Source organism: Monodelphis domestica, chromosome 5 (assembly GCF_027887165.1).
Source record: "Monodelphis domestica isolate mMonDom1 chromosome 5, mMonDom1.pri, whole genome shotgun sequence".
Lineage (NCBI taxonomy): Eukaryota > Metazoa > Chordata > Mammalia > Didelphimorphia > Didelphidae > Monodelphis > Monodelphis domestica.
In genome coordinates, this window is record NC_077231.1 from 280,790,106 (window position 1) to 280,811,627 (window position 21,522).

General features: G+C 36.0%; 1 protein-coding gene across 2 annotated transcripts in view; it reads left to right on the forward strand.

Moving 5' to 3' along the window:
- The window catches only part of ULK4 (unc-51 like kinase 4), a 678,848-nt gene that overhangs the window by 989 nt on the left and 656,337 nt on the right, over positions 1-21,522 (forward strand). For both annotated transcript variants that reach the window (XM_007505056.3, XM_007505057.3), the window contains exons 2-4: positions 7,720-7,899; positions 16,518-16,617; positions 19,533-19,672. In XM_007505056.3, coding sequence (XP_007505118.1) covers positions 7,762-7,899; positions 16,518-16,617; positions 19,533-19,672 — 378 coding nt within the window. In that variant the 5' untranslated portion in view covers positions 7,720-7,761. The remainder of the gene's footprint in view (positions 1-7,719; positions 7,900-16,517; positions 16,618-19,532; positions 19,673-21,522) is intronic.

Genomic DNA, 21,522 nt, shown 5'->3' on the forward strand with positions numbered 1-21,522 from the left:
GTTAATTTACCAGAAAATTGTGATGCTAACTGCTCCACTTGATTTATAGACTCATAGGCTATTAGATCTAGGACTGATAGCAATTTCAGTTGGCTCATCTTACAAATGAGTGAACTGAGAGATTGTCATTCTCCACTGGTCACAGAGAGTTACTTAGATAGTAAGAGCAGTGGCAGGATTTGAAGTTGTCTTCTTTTGATTCTTGAGTCGGTACTCAGTCTCCCTTACTGCACTGCTTCCTAATTTAAAGGAGCCATGATTGGAAGGGATTTTAAAGATCATGTAGGCCAACTTCCTTGTTTTACGTTTGGGGAAACAGGTCCAAGGTGAGGAAGTGATAAAATCTAATAATCCAAAACTGAACTAGGACTTTTAGATATTTTCTGGATCAATCCCTTAATTTTTCAGTTACATTTAGAGCCTAGACTAGTCAGGAGACTTGCCTAAGGTCCCAGAAGTAGTTAAATAAAAGAGCAGTGATTTGAACTTCCTTTCTCCAACTTTAAATCCAATCTTTCCCCTTTTATACTATACCAGATTGCTACATTTCTGTAGTGATTTAAGATTTGTAAAACTACAGTCATCCTTCCACATTGGGACTTTCTTTATTGTAAGTTTGCTATATCACAGGTAAGCATAAGAAATTAAATGGGAATTTTTGGGGAGTAGATGACAGAAAAAGTTTAGGAACTCAGAAATGTATAATTAACCCAAAATTTATAATAAGGTACTATAAAAACCATATAAATGGGGAAATTTTTCAGACTTCTTTTCTAGTATGAAAGGAGGCCCAAAATTTTTTTACATGGATTTTCCAGATTGTAGGGCCACTAGACCCTTTAACCCCAACAATGTGGAAGAGATAACTGTATATTTTCTCAACACTCCAAGATAATATAAGGATTATCATCCTCATTTTAAAGATGGTTAAAACTGAAGCTTGAAGTCATTTGGTGGCTTGTTTAAGGTCCTGGAGCTTTAAAGACAACCTATAATTGAACCAATATAGAATTTGTAGTCAGAAGGTATTTGTTCTGTTTCTATTGACTGCTTGAGCTTGGGCAAGTCTCTAAGTTCCTCATATGTAAAAGAAGAGGATCCAACAAGTTCTATTTCTAAATTCCAGTCTCTCTAAATCCTAAAATGATGATTGTTTGCTCTTGTTCCATATTTTATAATTGGGCAATTCTTAGGATGTGGAAGTTTATCTGGTAGTTACCTAACAACTGTTTTTTATTTTATTTACTTCAGTAATTTTTAGAATTTTTTCAATTTATCATATTTTACTTATATATTTTGAGAGTTTTGTTTTTTAAATTCATGTTGTAGATGCTTTTGGAGCCTTTTAAAATTTATTTATTTATTTTAAACCCTTATCTTCCGTCTTAGAATCTATACTGTGCATTGGTTCTAAGGCAGAAGAGTGGTACGGGCTAGGCAATAAGGGTTAAGTGACTTGCCCAGGGTCATAAAGCTAGAAAGTGTCTGAGGCCATATTTGAAACCAAGGACCTCCTGTCTCTGCGTCTGGCTCTCAATCCACTGAGCCACCTAGCTGCCCCCTACAGTCTTTTTAGAATGATGGCACTATTTAAAAACAACAAATTATTCTATCCTTTCTTCAATCCTGTTTACCTCTAGTGATCTTGAATCTACTGTCACATTGACATTTTTTTCCTAGTTAGAATTTGATACTTGAACTAGATTCTTAGATATTTGTTTCCTTATTCTTGTTTTCATTTTTGCTACACAGTTGACAATTTCTTTTTAATACATTTCCTAGATGATACTTTTGTGATTGAAAAATCCCCTACCCCCTTATTATGAGGATTAGATTTTAATGTTAGCAGTAGTCTTGAGATATCATAATTGTAATTCTAAGATAGTTAGCTTAAGTAATGATTTTAGTAGGCTTTTTGTGATGATTTTAATATAAGTATTAAGGTTTTGAATTAAGTAAATAACTGCTTTAGCATAGGCCTTAGTGTCAGCCCTACCCTTCAAAGTTGCTCTATCATGCACCTCCGCAATCATGGTCTTGGAATGGGTCTTCCTTAGAATAGAGGCTTTTGCCTCAGTTAGAAGCCTGATGACACCCCTTCACATTTATATAGCCTAGTATACGTCATCAGGCTTTTGCCCCACTTGGGGACCTGACACCACATCCTTATCCTGGTCATTTTAGTGTACATCATCCTAGACATCATCAGACTTCAAAAGCAGGGTTCAGATTCCCACACTCCCCCCTTTTCCATCAAGTGACTTTCAAGTCATCACCAAGTGACTTCTACCAATAAGAAGTATTTCCTGAATTCTTCAACCAATCCAGATCTCTCTATTTTTATCACTGTCTTGGATTATTTCACAAGTTGTAATATTCTTGGGTTATAAAAGAAGTTCTCTCACAAGCCTTGGGGTCTTTTGGTCTTGACCACAAGTCCAGCTTTATTGGGAGACCGACCCTCTCCGAATAAACTTATTTCTTTATGGCTTGGAGACTTTGCTTATCATTTGCATTCCTGTGGTTAGAAATTATGCAACACTTTTAATGCTATTTTTCTGTGAAAATCGCCATTGGTAGTATGTAGCAGCATACTTATATATTCCATGAATTACTCCATTTATCATATACCTTTGGAGTGTCTACCACATTGATTTCTTTGACTTTTGAGACATTTTAGGTATACAGCAACACCTGGAGTATATGATACCAAAAAAGTGCTTTTGGATTAAGAACTAGTTTGTAATCACTGAAAGGTGCACAGTTTCTTAAGACACAAAGGGAAATTTTAGCTAGTTTATTAATTTATTAAGTACCTACTATAGGTATATATTATATATGTATAATATAATATGTAGATAAACAATATGAGAGAAAAAGATGCAAATGAAACATTAAAGCTCTTCAGTTATTAGAGGGAGAGATAATATATACATAAAACATATTCAAAATAACTTTTTGGGAGAGGCATTCGCAGCTGGAATGGCTTTTTAAATTTCTCCTCAATCTCTCCCTCTCTACTAGCTGCTTCCCTACTGCCTATAAATATGCCTAAATTTCAAAAATTCTCACTTGATCAAAACATCCTTGGGGGGCAAGGATTGTTTTTGATTTTGTGTCCCTAGCATTTGGCATAGTTCCTAGCATATAGTAAATGCTTACAGTAATAAGCTTATTGAAAATAGAGATACTAAGACAGAGAGATAAGGAGGACATGCATTCTAGTTGTGGTAGGGAAGTGTTGGCAGCATGAGCAGAGTCACAGAGACAAGAAATGGAATGCCATGTGAGAAGGACAGAGCAGCAAGAAGGCCAGTTCTACTGGACCTAAGAGTAATGAAGGACATAATGTTTAATAAAGCTAGAAAGACAGATTGGAGGCCAGATGCAAATAGCTTTAAATGCCAAGCAGAAGACTTTTTATTTGATTCTAGAGGCAATAGAGAACCACTGGAGTTTATGAGACTCTCAGGTCAGAGTTTTAGGAAAATCATTGTTGACGTTAATTTGGAGGATGGATTGAATAGGGCAGAGTCTTGAGGCAGAGAAGCCAATTAGGGGATGACTGCAATAGTTCTCCATAGAAATGATAAAGGCTGATGACTGAGTAGAGAGAAAGACATGAGTGTGAGAGCTATATTGGCCGTAGAATTGATAACACTAGACAATTGATTGGATATGTAGGATGAGGGACTGAGGAGTTGAGGAAGACTGTGAACCTGTGTAACTGGAAGGATAGTAGGGATATTGAGAAGCAGAAAAGGACTTTTTTTGGGGGGGAGTGGTGGAGGGGAAGATAATGACTATTTTGGATGAGTTGTTTGAAATGGATGCCTGTGGGACATCCAATTTAGATTGTTCAATAGTCAGTGAGTCTGTGCCTAAAGATCAGGAGGGAGACTAGGACTGCATAGACAGATGGATGTAGTTCCTTATAGGGAGCTATACCTGTATTTATACTTATATATAGGGAACCATATATATGTATGTTTATATATAAGGAACTGTGGCAGTATATTTCCATATAGGGAGCTATAGCTGTCTTTCTATCTAGAAAAGAAAAAGATGTCTAGGAGTCATTTGCATAGAGATAATTAATTCATGGGGACTAATAAAAGTTATTCAGAATATGTAAAGAGACAAGAGAAGAGAACCCAACGCAGAACCTTGCAGTACATCCATAGGTAGAGAGCATAATATGTAAGATGAATTAGTAATGGCAACTGGGAGTTCAATAGGTAGGAGAAGAGTAGAGAGAAAACAGTGTCATGAAAAATCAGAAGGGTACCAGTATCTAGGAGGAGATAGAGATTAGTTATGCCACCTGCTAGAGAGACAAGAAGGATGAAAACTAAGAAAAAGCCATCAGAACCAGCAAATAAGAAGTCATTGGTAACTTTGGAAACAGATTTTACTTTAATAATTAGGACAAAAGCTATATTTTAGAAGGTTAAGATGTGAATGGATGGAGAGGAAATGGATATGCAAAATTTAAGTTTATTTATAAGAGATTGAACTATGAAAAGGAGAAAGGATCAAGGACAGTAGCGTGAGAGATTAGGGTCAAGGGAGAAGAGAGTTCATTGTAGGTAAATGGTTGAAGTTGGAGGGTGGTCAGATCATGTTTGTAAGTTTGTAAGTGAGCCAGTAGTAAATAGGCAGAGATAGAAGTTTAGAGAGAGAGAAATGATTAAGGGGAACCAGTATTTTTGGAGATGACAGGAAGGGGATGGATCAAGGGTGTCCAATGGGAGAAGCATGAGGACATCATGAGAAGGGAAAAGATATCGGGGTCCTCCAGTCCTGGAGAGGTGAATTTTCTCGCCCATAATGGTGTGTTTCTTTTATTTAGTGCCTCCTCTTCTCATTGATAACTTTACACGGCTAAAGGAAAACATGCTGTAAGTTTCTGGGGGAAATATTTTGTTTTTATTACCATTTAAAAAAAATTATACCATCTTAGTAGGTTGCTTTGGGTTAATTGTATTTTTTGGTTGACTATTAAAGATAAAGATGCTCAGCTCTAATGTTAGGATTATAGATGGAAGAGTACTTTGAACCTAAGGTAACTTCCTCTCTGAGGAACTTACTCAACCTGAGAATTTGAATTTGGGAAGTACTTCCCAGAGAGGTGTGCTACCTTGGGTTTGTGGCAGGGTCATTGGGCAAGGACCTCATGTTGAGATTATCCACAGCCAAAGTAAATTCTCTAAAAACTGTATGATTCTTAGAACTTTCCCATTCCCCTTCCCTATTTTTTTGCCCCACTGCCACTGCCACTGCAGAATCTGGAGAAGTTATTGCTGGACTGAGAGCCATTTCTGTATTCTTTGGTTTCTGAGTCTCCATGGCCAAATTAATCACTAAGTGACTAGCCTGCTGTTGATGAGCCTTTCTGAACCTTGGAAAGCGATCCTTGTTTTTCATCAAAACACTTGGAGCTTGTGCAGCAGGGTGGAGTCTTCTAGAACTTACACTGTCCACATAGCCTTCCAGAACCCACAGTTTCCCCTATACCAGATTGGGGCCTCATGGTGGGACTTTGTGGCGGGCTAGATAGGCAGGTAGCTCTTATTTCAATGTACTTCCATCCTTCTTGGGGGGAAACTAGGAGAAAATACAACCTGTACTCAAAAAAGTATAATATAGTGTAATTTGAAGTAGGAGAGAATATTCATACCTGACAGGAAGGGCAACAGGAAAGGCTTTTTGAAGGAGTAGACCCCAAACTGAGTCTGAAACCTATTTCAGAGATAGAAAAGAAGAGGCAGGAACATAGAAATGCACAGAGGCAGGATTGACAGAATGTGAATTTTGAGGAACTGTTAAAATCAACCAATATGGCTAAAATGCAGGGAGCACAATAACCCTTTATTATACATACATACACACACACACAACACACACACACACACACATATACGTATATATATATAATCTTAGAGGAAATGTGGTCTTCCTCACCTTTTATGTCCAGGAAGCAGTTGGAAATGAACCAGAGTTTAGGAGAAACTAAGACTGGATCCTCTAGATTTGGTAGTCATGTGTTTAGAAAATATGAATATTGAATTCATGGAGAGACCATAAAGTACAGAGAGGATCCTCCTGGACAGAACCTTGAGGGACAGCTGGACTTAGGGGATATGAGTTAAGTGAAGAACTGGCAAAGGTCAACCTTGTCAGAAATTTCCAGAGAGATCAAGGAGGATGTGATATCCCTAATCATTTAGGAGCAAATATCTAACTGTTTGGTATGTAAAGCCTCTGTTACTTTGTGCAGGCTTTTTAATTAAGGGTTTTCTTTATTATTTTACCTCCCTCAAAATAACTCATCTTTGACTAGAGAGAAATATAAATAGCTGCTTCTTATTTAGATTTAGAAAGTGATGATTTATGAAGGACAAATGCTAAATTTATTTACCTTTGCATTACTTTGGTAAAGGATTAATAAGTTAAAATATTTAATAAAAACTTAGTGTAAGATTTAGATTTACTTTTAATTTTTGTTTATCTTAGAAAATTACATTCTGGGACAAAATGGAATAGAAGAGCATTTATGAAGTGCTTACTCTGAGCCAATCACCTTCCTAAGCACTGGGTGTACAAATAGAAGAGAGACAGCCCTGCTCACAATGAACTCAGAGTCAAGATTAATTGAGCAGAAAAAAATATATAGAAGAGTTCAGCTGCAGGTGGAAAGGCCTAGTAATCCTTAGGTTATGGCAGAAGATTAGGGGCAAGGCTTAGCTTTTGGGATCTGGCAGGACCAAGGAGGGTCAGTGTTGGGTATCTGAGGGGGTAGGGCTTGGGCTAGGGGAATTTGGGAAGGAAATGCTTTTGGAAATCTCTCTGGATAGAGCAGGCAAGGATGGATTGTGATCTGTATCACGTACTCTTGTCCAAACTTCCCTATGATTGTCAATCAAGCATTTAAAAAATATTATATATTATGTTCTGTGCCAGATCCTGGGAATACAGATCAGTTACTGATTCTCTTTGAAAAGCTTCTGCTAATAAATAAAATAAAATACATTTTTTAAATTAAGGGGAGGAAAAAGCTCCAGAGGATAACTTAGAAGTACATAAGCTTTAGGGTCTTAAAACTGAACTAAAATTTTTGGGATGCCTATAAGGACACACAGAATAAATACATAGAGATTACATGCTATTAAGTACAAAATCACTAAATACAAACTAGTTCAGGAAGGAGGGAACTGGCTCTTGTGGGATTGGGAAAGGCTTTATTGAGCTGAGTTCTGAAATTAGAAAGGGATACTATTGTTCTAAGTTACCCAGGTTCTCACAGCCTCAATGCCCTCTTCAATTTTAAACTCACAAATATTCATATTTATTAGTATAAGATATACATAATCTGTAACTATAACATATTGGTGGTACATCTTCAAAACATTTTTAGGTATGATTTTTTGGTGTAATTTTTTAGGTTGATAAGTGTGTGATACCTGGAAGTAAGAATGTTACTGACAGTTTAAGACTTGATGAATTGCATTGAGAAAGCCCAATGTTGGTTTACTAATGGTTTTTGTAATATACTCTGTTCTATATTTACATTTTGCTTTAAAAAGATAGACCTTATTGTTTAACATTTGAAGGATTTCTTTAAAAGAATGAATGTAACCATAAGGTTTCCTTTGTGTATATGATTGAGGTCTGTATGAATTTGGAAAATTACATATGGTTTCTTTTCTCATTTTTTAGGCAGTAGAGATGAAACGGAAGAAGATATAGTTCATCTTTAAAATGGAAAACTTTATTCTTTATGAGGAGATCGGAAAAGGAAGCAAGACTGTTGTTTATAAAGGACGGAGGAAAGGAACAATTAACTTTGTAGCCATTCTCTGTACTGACAAATGCAAAAGGCCTGAAATAACTAACTGGGTAAGTAAGATATCCTATCTTCCCTTCCTGGAAATATACAACTATAAATTATGATGCAAAAATAAATAAATCATTTCAATTTAAATTGATGTCATTGAATGCAATCAACCTGTACTTAATTTTGTTGAGGGACACAGCTTTACAAAAAAAAAAAGCATTGGCAGTAAATTAGGTAACTAACAATAAGTTAATTAACCAAATTGTGTTTGTTTGTTTGTTTTTCAGAAAGGGAGAAACATTTTTCTACTTCATTATTTTTTAAATTAGATCATAAAACATTACTCAGATGGATCAGTGATCTCATTGGCATGGGAATTCTTTTCAACAGAACATTACATTTTATTAAATAGGTATAACCAATAGTACAAGTGTGCTTCATCTTCATTTTGTAGTCAATTAAGAATGATAGAAATATTAAGGGATAAAAGAGAAAGAAAGGGAAATGTTCGGAAGCTAGGAAAGGAAAGGGAGATGGATACGTTTCAGAGGGAAGAATAGAGAGCTTAATGGGAAGACTAAAGGATCAGGGACAGCCAGTATCCCCTGGCTACCCCAGGCTTAATTTTATTCAGAAACTAATCTGGAGCATCTTCTGAGATCCAAGCAATGTGCTCTATACTCTATCTTTTGACTTCCTGAATTTGGCAGACTTTTTCATTCTAATGATTCTCTGTGTTTTGTTTCCATTTAACACACATTTGTGTGTGTTTCCATTTAAGGCAACCTTGATCCTTATAGAATTTTAGAATTGGAAAAGACCTTAGCCACAAACTTCCTGCACAGCAATCTTTCCTCCATCATCTAACTAGTCAATACAGAGTCATTCTGCTTCTTTTCTTCAAGACTTCCAGAGAAGACCTTGAGGAGGTAGGCTGTCTCTACCTCCTGAGGTAGCCTTCTTTTTGGATAGCTCTAATTTGTTTTTTTTTTTAATTTTTAATTTTAAAAAATTTTTTATTTGGTCATTTCCAAACATTATTCATTGGAAACAAAGATCATTTTCTTTTCTTCCCTCCTCCCCCTCCTACCACCTCTCCCATAGCCCACGCGCAATTCTGCTGGGTATCACATGTGTTCTTGATTCAAACCCTTTTCCATGTTGTTGGTATTTGCATTAGAGTGTTCATTTAGAGTCTCTCCTCAGTCATTTCCTCTCAGCCCCTGTAGTCAAGCAGTTGCTTTTCATCGGTGTTTTTACTCCCACAGTTTATCTTCTGCTTGTGGATAGTGTTTTTTAGATCCCTGCAGATTGTTCAGGGACACTGCATTGCCACTAATGGAGAAGTCCATTACCTTCGATTGTACCACAATGTATCAGCCTCTGTGTACAATGTTTTCCTGGTTCTGCTCCTTTCACTCTGCATCACTTCCTGGAGGTTGTTCCAGTCTCCATGGAATTCCTCCACTTTATTATTCCTTTTAGCACAATAGTATTCCATCACCAACATATACCACAATTTGTTCAGCCATTCCCCAATTGAAGGGCATCCCCTCATTTTCCAATTTTTGGACACCACAAAGAGTGCAGCTATGAATATTCTTGTACAAGTCTTTTTCCTTATTATCTCTTTGGGGTACAAGCCCAGCAGTGCTATGGCTGGATCAAAGGGCAGACAGTCTTTTATTGCCCTTTGGGCATAGTTCCAAATTGCCCTCCAGAATGGTTGGATCAATTCACAACTCCACCAGCAATGAATTAGTGTCCCTACTTTGCCTCATCCCCTCCAGCATTCATTACTTTCCATAGCTGTCATGTTAGCCAATCTGCTAGGTGTGAGGTGATACCTCAGAGTTGTTTTGATTTGCATCTCTCTGATTATAAGAGATCTAGAACACTTTTTCATGTGCTTATTAATAGTTTTGATTTCTTTGGCTGAGAACTGCCTGTTCGTGTCCCTTGCCCATTTATCAATTGGAGAATGGCTTGATTTTTTGTACAATTGATTTAGCTCTTTGTAAATTTGAGTAATTAAACCTTTGTCAGAGGTTTTTATGAAGATTGTTTCTCAATTTGTTGCTACCCTTCTGATTTTAGTTATATTGGTTTTGTTTGTACAAAAACTTTTTAATTTGATGTATTCCAAATTATTTGTTTTGCATTTTGTAACTCTTTCTAAGTCTTGCTTGGTTTTAAAATCTTTCCCTTCCTAAAGGTCTGACAGGTATACTATTCTGTGTTCACCTAATTTACTTATAGTTTTCTTCTTTATGTTCAAGTCATTCACCCATTCTGAATTTATCTTGGTGTAGGGTGTGAGGTGTTGATCCAAACCAATCTCTCCCACACTGTCTTTCCAATTTTCCCAGCAGTTTTTATCAAATAATGGATTTTTGTCCCAAAAGCTGGGGTCTTTGGGTTTGTCATAAACTGTCTTGCTGAGATCATTTATGCCAAGTCTATTCCACTGATCCTCCTTTCTGTCTCTTAGCCAGTATCAAATTGTTTTGATAACCTGGATAGCTCTAATTTGAAGGAATTTTTTTCCTTATGTTGAGCCTAAATCTCTATAACTTCTATCCTCTAGGGCCATACAGAATAAACCTAATCATTCTTCCAAATGACTGTCCTTTTTTTGCATATTTGAGGACAGTTATCCAAAGATGATCCTAAGCCTTCTCTTCTCTCCATTACAAAATAGCTCTTTTTGTTACTATTTGAACAGAATGGTTCCCAGTCCCTCACCATTTTGTTCTGGCTACCCTTCTCTGGGTATGTTCCTGCTGTGGTGTCCTTGTAGGGAAGTCATCTAGTGCCCAGCACTGGAAACTACTCCAAATGTAGTCTGACCAGGGCAGAGGCCTTTATTTCTAGTGTTCAATTGCATTTTCTGAGGGCATTATTTTTCATTGTACAATTAATGAACAGTGATACTGAGATGATCTAAATCAAGGCATCCAACTCCCTAGTGCCCTGAATCAGATTAATAAATAATTGAGAAATGTTTGACAAAATAAATAAAAATATAATACAACATAGATAATGTTGATTTCTGGTTTTTGTAAAGGGGAAAAAGGGGTTTAATTTTTAAAGGGTTGGACTTGATTATTTAAGTGTAGTCGCCAGGAATTTAATTAATTCCAAAGAGATTTTATTTACACTTTAAGGTAAGATACCTAGCCTGATCACTAAGTAATTTACTCCTAGAGGGAGAATTAGTTTCAGTTGGCCTTGGCAAAACCAAGGACCCAGGCAGTTTCTCAAGTGGCTAGGTCTTTTCTGAGGCCAGTCTCTTCAGAGAAAAACCAGCAGTTAAGAGTCAGCTTTTTCATTCACCACGTGTCAATCCAGTCAGCAGATCCTTCTGCCCTTCTTCACTAGCCTCAACTCGGAAAGCATGAGGAATTGAATTCTCACAGGAAGTAACAGTTCCTTTTCATGATACTTCTTTTGTGTCACTTCCTGTGAATTCCCCTAATTTTACATTTACCAGCCTCAGTTGACACTTTGTTTTAGGACTGCCCAGAAGGCAGTCAGTCGATTCTGATTTGTCATCCACTATCATACACATGGGCCACAGGCCTCACCAATGTGCTAGATTATTGGAGATGTTTTACCCTTATGAAGCATTTTCAGAATCTTACTAGTTTTAGAGTGGCTTTTTTTTTTTCATGTCAGAGATCTAGTCTTTTCAGTTACCTTCCTGTTCTCAATCCTATTTTTAGTTGTTGTTCTTCAGTCATTTCAGTGGTGTTTGATGCTTCATAAGTCCCTTTTGGAGTTTTCTTGGCAAAGATACTGGAATGATTTTCCATTTCCATCTTCCAATTCATTTTTACAGATGAGGAACCTGAGGCAGAATTAAGTGACCTGCTCAGGGTCACATGGCCAGTAAGTATCTAAGGCCAGATTTGAACTCGGGTGTTTCTGCCTCTAGGCCTGGCATTCCACTGTGTCACCTGGCTACCACAGTTCCTAGATAGTAGACGAATTAAGTGCCATACTTTGAAGATCTTCTGATTTTCTTCACTTGAGCTATTTCTTTAAAGGAGCTTTTTCTGATAATAAATCAGAAAGAATAAATCTTTGACTTTAAAAATAATATCAGCCAGTATTTATATAGCAATTTAAGGTTTGCTAAGTGCTTTACCAATATCATCTCGTTTTGTCCTCATAATAACTCTTAGCGAACAAGAATTTATTAAGTGCTTACTATGTGCTGAGTTCTGGGGATACAAAGAAAGACAAAAAATGGCCTCTATTCCCAAGGAACTGCCAATTTATGGGAGAGACAAGTTGTAAACTCCTATGAACAAGTAAGACAGACACAGAATAAACTGGAGATAGCATCAGAGGGAAGGCACAGAGTTTAAGGGGGACTGGAAAAGGCTTCTTGTAGAAGTTGGAATTTTAACTGGGACTTGAAGGAAGCCAAAGGGGCAGAGAGGAGGAGGAGGAGGAAGAGGAAGAGTGTTATGGGCAAGGAAGAGCAAGGAGGCCAACATCACTGGATTGCAGGATAATGGAGAAGGACCTTGGGAAATTTGGAGAGTCCAGTTTAGGAATGGCTTTAAAAGCCAAATGGAGGATTTTATATTTAATTCTCAAGTGAAAAAAGAACCACTGGAATTGATTGAGTGGGGACAGGGGTTGACCTAATTAGCTTTGTGTTTTAGGAAGATCAAGCTTGACAGCTATGGGGAAGATGGACCAGAGTGTGGAGAAAGTGAAGGCTGAAAAGCCAACCAGTAGACTCTTCAGTGGTCTAGACATGGGCTAATGAGGGCTTGTACTGAGGTGGTGGCAGTGGCAGTGGAGAGAAGGGGAAATAGATGAGAGAAGTATACTTAATTTGACATGATATAACTGCTTGGATATGGGAGAAGGGAAAAAGTAGAACGAAAAAACAGGTAGGTAATTTATTATCATCCCCATTTGACAGATGAGGAACCTGAGACAGATGCCACTTAAAGGGTCATACAACTTATCAATTATCTGAGGCTATATTTGAACTCAGATCTTCCTAGCCCCAGGTCAGACTTCCCCAGTTAGTCTAATTCTGTTATATATATATATATTTTTTTAATTTTTTTTTAATTTTTAACTGTTCTTATCCCAATAAATTATCTCCAAGATTCCTGTGAATTTTTGGCTTGATCAATTCCAACATTTAAATAGTAGATTTCTCCTTTATAGAACTGAATCATGAGGGGGAAGCTGGGTAGCTCAGTGGATTGAGAGCTAGCCCTAGAGACGGGAGGTCCTAGGTTCAAATCTGGCCTCAGACACTTCCCAGCTGTGTGACCCTGGGCAAGTCACTTGACCCCCATTGCCTAGCCCTTACCACTCTTCTGCCTTGGAGCCAATACACAGTATTGACTCCAAGACAGAAGGTAAGGGTTTTATTTAAAAAAAAAAAAAACTGAATCATTTCATGATTTTTATCTTTAATGTTCCCTCTTGTTTTCCTTATAGCGCTTTGAATTATATTGTAATCACTATTGCATAGGAGGATATCTCCATCTGGTGGACTTTAATGGTACTGTTGTCCGATTATTTTTTTACATTAAATTTTTATCATTGTAGGAATAAATTTAATTCAACAAACATTTTTGTGCCTACTCTGTGGAAAGTACTGTTTACCAAAGTTAATACAGGTATCCCTTTCACGTCATGACTTAAGCGATAAGTATAAGAAATTAAATGGGAATTTGCAGGGAGTTTTGCAGAAGCTACAGATAACACAAAAGCTAGGAGATGACTGAAAAAGTTTAGAAATTTAGGAATGCATAAATTATGTGTATAGTAGAATATAATAACATATTTTATCTTTTAATACATTAAATATACACAGTAAGTATCCCATTAAAGAAAAAAAAAGTTAGACCTCTTTGGTAGGAGGGACAAAAAATTTTGCATGGCTTTTCCAGATTGCAGTGGCACTGTCCTCTTACCCCCATGATATATAAGGTAGCGAGGTCCATCCAGCAGCCTCTCTGACAATCCAAGATCTCTGTGCCCAAATGTGATGACCCAATCAGAACAAGGAGATGAGAAACACTGTGTGTTCAACCTACGTATGCAGGCATCACACAGTGATCTGCCATAGTACCATGGTTCATTTATTATATAGGTTTTTTGGTACATGCTTCTTCCACACACAATCAACTTTCTATGCATGTGACATTCAACATTTTGATTGGATATTATCAAATCACCTAAACAACACTCTTGTGATGTTACTACAACAAAGAATTCTGTGATCATTTACTAGGTTTCTACAACACTCTGTGATAGATATGATTAATGTGAATAAAGCCATTTGTAGGTTAGCACCCCTTGACCTGCTGAGAGGATCATTGTGCTTTTGGTCAGCTTTCACTATCAATCACAATTGCTTGGGAGATGAACAACAAAACATTTTCTTACCTAGGTGTGAGGACTTAAAGCAGACCAGTTTTGGGGTTTTCCTTAGTTTACAAGTTCTGTTTTTCTTGTGTTATTTTGAAGTGCCTAGCAATGCTGCTTGGCTTCTGTTCATCAACAAATTCATTGAAGTGTAATAACTCTAGGGAAAGATTTATTATAGTACTCAAGCTTTTGGCTGGTATTTATTGTAAGGCGTTAAAGTGTGTCTTGTGCTTGAGAAAGGAGAGGTTATATGCAATAATCTTTGGTCTTTGATTCTATAATTGCAATCTTTTTGGGATACTAATCTAGGGGGATTAAAGTGGGGTATATATTTATTGATTCTAGAAGTATTTGCTCTCATATCATTTCTCCTGTATTGGGGAGAGAACAATAATCATAGCAAGTTCATTAGTGGGGGAAGTAGAGGAGAGAAGTCACAGAGGGGGATCATTGGGGGCCTCAATTTCTGGGGGCTGCTTTGCAGACTTCATTTTCTCAGACTGTGACCTTGTCAGCCAGTCAGAGTATGATGGCCCCCAGCAATAAGGGATACCTGTACTTTCTCTGTTATGGATAAATAGCATTTTATTTTATTGTATATTCATTTTATTGATGAGGGTTAGACTTAAAATGAGTAGATGACTTGCCTGTGGTCACACAGACTTTAAGTATTAGTCAGGGTTCAAATCCATTCTAGGTGGATTCTAAGTGCAGTGTTCCTTCTACAATACCATCTTACCCTTCTTATTGTATAGCCAAGATTCTTAACCTGTAGTCTCTGTATCCATTTGGGAGGTGGTCATGGGTAGATTTCAAGGGGTTAATGCCTTGGATGGGGGAGAAACGACATTGTTATTTTCACTAATTGCTAACTAAAAGTTAGCATTTTGTTCAATTTAAAAAAAAAAACTATATGGAGAGGGGACTCTTCAGTTTCACCAGTCCACCAGAAAAATTCATGGCAGAAAAAAAGGTTAAGAACTCCTGTTCTAGGAGGCAGCTGGGTAGTAGCTCAGTGGATCAAGAGCCAGGCCTAGATATTCTAAGGCAGAAGGCAAGAGTTTTTTTTTTTTTTTTAAAGAAACCCTTGTTCTAAAGGAATTGGGGAACCACTGAAGGATTTTTTTTATCCTTCAGTGTGTGACATAGTGAATTAGTTTTTCCCTTATAGAAGATAGTAGATGTTGAAATACGGCATCCTGGAATAAAAAAACCTGGGCTGGAATCCGTGCTCTGACACTTAATAGTTGAAGTCTAAAGGAAAGGGTTTAATTTTTCTGGGTCTCAGCTTCCTCCTCTGTCCCAAACCTTGCAAACGTATGAAAAAAGCTCTTTGAAAACTTGAAAATTGCCATATAAGTGAGTTAATATTTTTTGGGGGCAAGCAAAGTGATGATTTTAACTAGTTTTTAGAGCCATTTACTAATTTGAATCCAGTACTCAATGGGCACATGAGATGTTGTTACTTAAAAACATATCTAAAATTGAGTATGAAGAATTTTGAAAAATTTAAATCTAAGGTGAAAAACTACTATTTGAAATTGGGTAATAGAGCTTTCTTAAATCAGAGTAATTTTAAACCTTCATGTTAGGTAAGTATGGTTATTTTTAACTTTTTTCTTTTTTGGTCTTATGCAATTATTATAGCATAATACTATATGGATATTTTATATTTGCATATTAATGATAAAATACCTTCCCTTGTATTAATTGATTGTTAGAGCATTTTCAGTTAAGAGAACATGATATAATAGGGAGGTGTCAAACTCATATAGAAACAGATGGCAGAGGGCCTCATTTTGACATAGAGAATCACACTTGAACATTATTGATGGTATATTGTATTTTTGTATATTTTGTTAAACATTTCCCAATTATTTTAATTGGATTTGGGCTGTGCTCAGGAGTTTTGTGGCCCTCTTGTGTGCCAGTAGTTTGACACCTTGGGAGGAAAATGACATCAGAAGATCTTGATTTAATTCTGGGCTTTTTTTTTTTTTACTACCTATGTGCTCTTGGCTAAGTCACTTAATCTCTATAGGTCTTTTCTCCACCTGTACAAGGAAGGATTTGGGTTAGATAATATCTACATTTCCTTCCAGATCAAAATCTTTATGATCTAAGGCCTGAAGCAGGGATTAAAGCAATAATTAAGTACTACCATATGTCACTAGGAATTTAAGGAAAGAAAGGTGAACATCTTAAATGACAGAGTTTTAAAATTGATTTTTCTCAAAATACAATTTATTAACACCATATTTTTGTATAGGTTCGCTTGACCCATGAAATTAAACACAAGAATATAGTCACTTTTCATGAATGGTACGAAACCAGCAATCATCTCTGGCTTGTTGTAGAATTATGTACAGGTAAGGAGAATAAAGCAAGTGTTGTTAATGCAAACCCTATGGGTATTTGGAAAAATGTTTGTTCTACATTTGTTTTCTTGTTAAAGTTTTATTGATGGCCTTTATCATTTGTATCTTAGCAATTTCTTGCAGTATTCCCATCTCGAAAGCCAAGATCACTTCTTTTTAACCAAGATAAAAAATTGACCAATTCAAGAGTAATTGTATTTGACAGTGTATGCAATATTCTACACCTGGAGTCTCTTAGCTCCTGGATGAGAGGGGAAGATATTCATGTTTTTTTCCTTTACATCTTACATGTCTTAATTTATTCAAACAGCTCAAAAAGTCTAGAGAAACAAATGTTGATACATTGTTATTGGGAAAGCCTTGTGGGCCTCAGTTAATTCAAAGATTGGCACACTCCCAGAGGTTCTATTTCTAAGTCTCATGATGTAGAAATGACTTTCATTCAGTTCTTGACAGCTGTTCTATTGCAGTTGAAGATTCTAGAATGCTAGAAATGTCCTTGCTCAGTAACAAACTGTGACAAACTGTGTTTACTGTCTGAGGAATAGTCTCGTAAGTATGGAGAGTTTTCTTACTAATATGATCATTATTATTTCATGAGGTAGTTCGCTATGATGTTCTGTGAAACCTGGAAACATATGATGAGGCTGTCAGACTTGTGTGTCAGAACATGATAGACATCAAGAACACTGCTAACTTTACCAAAAATGAAATTAATTACAACCTAACAGTTAATGATATGAGAATCATTCTAAATCAACTTTCTATGTATAAGGAAACACCTGACTTGGAGGAAAGATCAAAGTCAGTACTAAATCAGAAGGATGAAGATGAGAAGAAAAGAAATTAATTTCTTACTTGAAATAGATATGATTTGAGGTTAATTCAACTCTAATTTGACCTATTTAAAACAACCGATTAACACTTATGGATAGAGGAACAGATACCAGCATAGATGATGATCATTTCCTAATGAAATTTAACCAATGTAAACCATTCACTACAATGAAACCAAAAGAGTTTAGAAACTACCTTAGCTTACAAATTACTTGATTTACAAGCAGAAAGAGAAATATATCAGCCAGGGTCAACACCAGTTTAAAAGATAAACTCATTTGTAAAATTTTATGGGAGAGAATGGTGGAAGATTATACATAATACTAGCTTATAGAAAATAGCAGGAAAACAAATTTAAATAGAAACCTGGACAAGACTCAGTTAAGCTAGATTACTCTAAGACCATTTAAAGATAAAAATGGAAGGAGAATAACAAACAGAAGAATAATGAGAAAATCTGTCAACTTTTATTTAACAAACTAATTTCTCTATGGTTCATAGTGAAAAGTTGGCAATAAAGGACAACATTTATTTTGGTAAAACAAAATGCATCCTCAAAGGCTTTCTTCTAACAAGTCTGTTACTCATATGTCAAAGCTAATCAATTTTCCTTGATAAACTCAACCACAGAGAACTTTGATCCTCTAATGATTAATATTGCGGGAGGCTTCAAACAAGGGACACTTGCTCCAGACAAGAAAATATTTGAAACTTCCATGTAGCATGTCTACTACATTTAGACTTCATCAGTCCTATATTTAATATACTACACTAGGAAGTAGAAATGGCACTAAAGAAAAACAAAGATAAAAAGGACATGCTTGTGGTAACTTAATTTTTAGGAGATTAATTTTCTAAAAATCTTAAAGAAAGAGAACTCAGTAGTTTTGGGGGGAAATCATGGATGTTATTACTTAAATACTTAAATGGATCAGTGATCTTATCAATGTGGTTATTCCCTCCAATAATGCAGCTCCCAAAGACATCTATCTTGACCTATCCTGTGTGACTCTTGTTTACTCCCACTCATAATTTCTCCAAAGTTCTAGATGTGTGTATGAAGTGTTCTGGATGTTTCCAGTTACATATATACAATTTGTACCAGTGACCCTCTTGTTGAGGGTAGGAATAACTTTCCTAGACTTTGGATTTGGTTCAGGTTCAGTTATTTTTCAGTAGGACCTCTTCATGACCCCATTTGGAGTTTTCTTGGCAAGATATTAGAGTGGTTTACCATTTATTTCTCTATCTCATTTTACAAATGAGGAAACTGAGGCAAACAGAGTTAAGTGATTTGTAGAGTCACATAGCTTGTAAGTGTCTGAGGCTAGATTTGAACTCAGAAAGATTAGTATTCTTGACTCCAGGCCAGGCACTCTATTCATTGTGCCACTAGCTCTCCAGACTTTGACTAACTAGTTGGAAACCATTAAGTTAGAGCCCCTTTGTGTCATGAACTCCTTTGGCAGGATGGCGAAACCTATTGACTCTTTTTCAGATTAATGTTTTAAAATCTATAAAATAAAATATATAGCATTACATAGGATATCAATTATATTTTTAAAAAGATGTATTTTTTCTTACATAAATCTATAAATAAATAAATATATATATATATGTCATATATATATATCCTTCTTTACTCTCCGGGGTCCATGGTCTCCAGCTTAAGAACCCTTGTTCTAGAACATAGTACTATAGATAAAAGAATCCCAGCTACTCAGTACTTATGGGTGACTAAGCCTCTCCTTAACAATTCCTTATTCCTGGGGCCTACTCATATTTTATTTAGCTACTGTGTTTATACATTTATGTATTACTCTTGTGGTTTCAATAGGGAAGCATGACTTTTTGTTACTCCATACACTTTAAAATAACATAAATGCATTTTTATCACAAAGTATTATTCTACGTATCAATATGTGCACAGAGTTTAGCATTTTGTATCTAAGTTTTATAACCAGTTTTATTTTTATGTGAAGTGCATTGAGAACTCTCAACATAAAAGACATTATTCTTCCATTTTACTTGATTATTTACTAGGAATGATCCTTATAAATTTATTATAGGTGGTTCCTTAGAACTGGTTATTGCTCAAGATGAACACCTCCCTGAAGATGTAGTGAGAGAATTTGGGATTGACTTGGTGACTGGATTACATCATATTCATAAACTTGGAATTCTCTTCTGTGACCTTTCTCCTGGGAAGGTAACTGAAATATTGTTTTCTTTATTGCTTTTGAATTAATATGTACTGTCTAATCTTCTCTCAATGATACCTGGTATTTAGGCTATAATCTGGAATCTTAAGTCCTTGCTATAGGAGACTGCCAAATATAGGATACAAAAATGAAAGAAGATTTTAAAATTAATTTGGATTAAAGGTATCACGGTACCTCCAAAGGTAAATGCAGTACTGTATATTATTAAATTCCCATTCAGTTGGTTTTTTTTAACCCTGATGGAACTTGTTCTTTTTAGAGATCCTTGAGTAGTTACTTGTAACTTTTTTTATTTCAATTTTTATTTTTATTTCATTTTGTTGTTCTCTGCCCACCTTCAAGCTCTCATCCTTAGTTCTTGAGAAGCAAGAACTACAATACTTATTATACATATAAAGTCATGTAAAACATATTTTTGCATTAGCCACATTCCAGGAAAAAGAAACAAGAGAAATTAGGAGAGAAAAACATGGGTCAAGCTACACTCAGAGTCCATAAGTTCTCTCTCTGGAAGCACATAGCATTTTTCATTATGAAACTTTTGGGGATTGTGGTGGGTCATTATATTCATCAGTGACCTAGTCCTTCACAGTTGATTATTTTTATGATATTGCTGTTCCTGTGTAAATTATTCTCCTAGTTCTGCTCACTTTACTCTGTATCAGTTCATATAAGTCATATCAGGATAATTCCAAAACCATTCCCTTTATGATTTTTTTACAGCACAGTAGTATTCGATTACGTTCATATACCACAACTCGTTCAGCCATTCCCCTCAAATTCCAATTCTTTGCCACTGGAAAAAGAACTGCTATGAATATTTTTATACATATCAATTATTTTTCTTTTTCTTTGATTCCTTTAGGGTATAGACCTAGTAGTGGTATTGGTGGGTCTAAGGGCATACACAATTTTAAAGCCCTTTGGGTCTAGTTCCAAATGGTTGGACTAGTTCACAACTCCACTAATGCTTCATTAGTATACCTATTTCCCCTCATCCCCTCCAGCATATGTCATTTTTCTTTTCTGTCATATTAGCCAATCTAATTATTAGTGATTTAGAGCATTTTTTTCATTGGACTATTTGATAGGCTCTCTGAAAATTGCCTGTCATATTCCTTGACCAAATATCGATTGTGGAATGGCCATTCTTCTTGTAAATTTAGTTCAGTTCCCTATATATTTGAGAAATAAGAAAGACCTATATCCAAGAAACTTGCTGTAAAGATTTTTACCCCTAGGTTTCATATTTCTAATTTTGGCTACATTGGTTTTATTTGGGCAAAACCTTTTAAATTTTATGTGTTCAAAATGCTCCATTTTATTTTCTGTGAATCTCTCTATCTCTTCTTTGGTCACAAACTCTTCCCCTTTTCTGACAAATAATTTCTTCCATATTTCTCCAATTTGCTTAGGATTGTGAGATTTAAAATAGTGAAGCCCATAAACTGTAGTGAGTTAAAATGGTGGAAGATATAAATTGTGATAGATATAAGAGAGGGTGAGTAAATTTGACCGCAGAAAATATGTTTCACTACAGTGTCTTGGTTTTTAAATCAAATATAAGGTGGTCGTCAGGGAAATATTCCCAATTATTCAAATACCCAAGTCAACTGGGTTTTATAGAGATTTTAATTAATACAAATGTGGAATTAAAGAAAAGAGAGAAAGAGAGCAAAAGGAAATAAGTATGAAGGGCCTTAAGCCAACATGGCCTAGACCTGAGTCTTAAGAGAGAGAGATCAGTCAGTCAGTCTTTTAACACTCACCAGAAGGTCTGTCTAAGCAAGGATTCTAGTGACACCAGGCCAGCATCATCTCAGCTGCTTTCACCAGC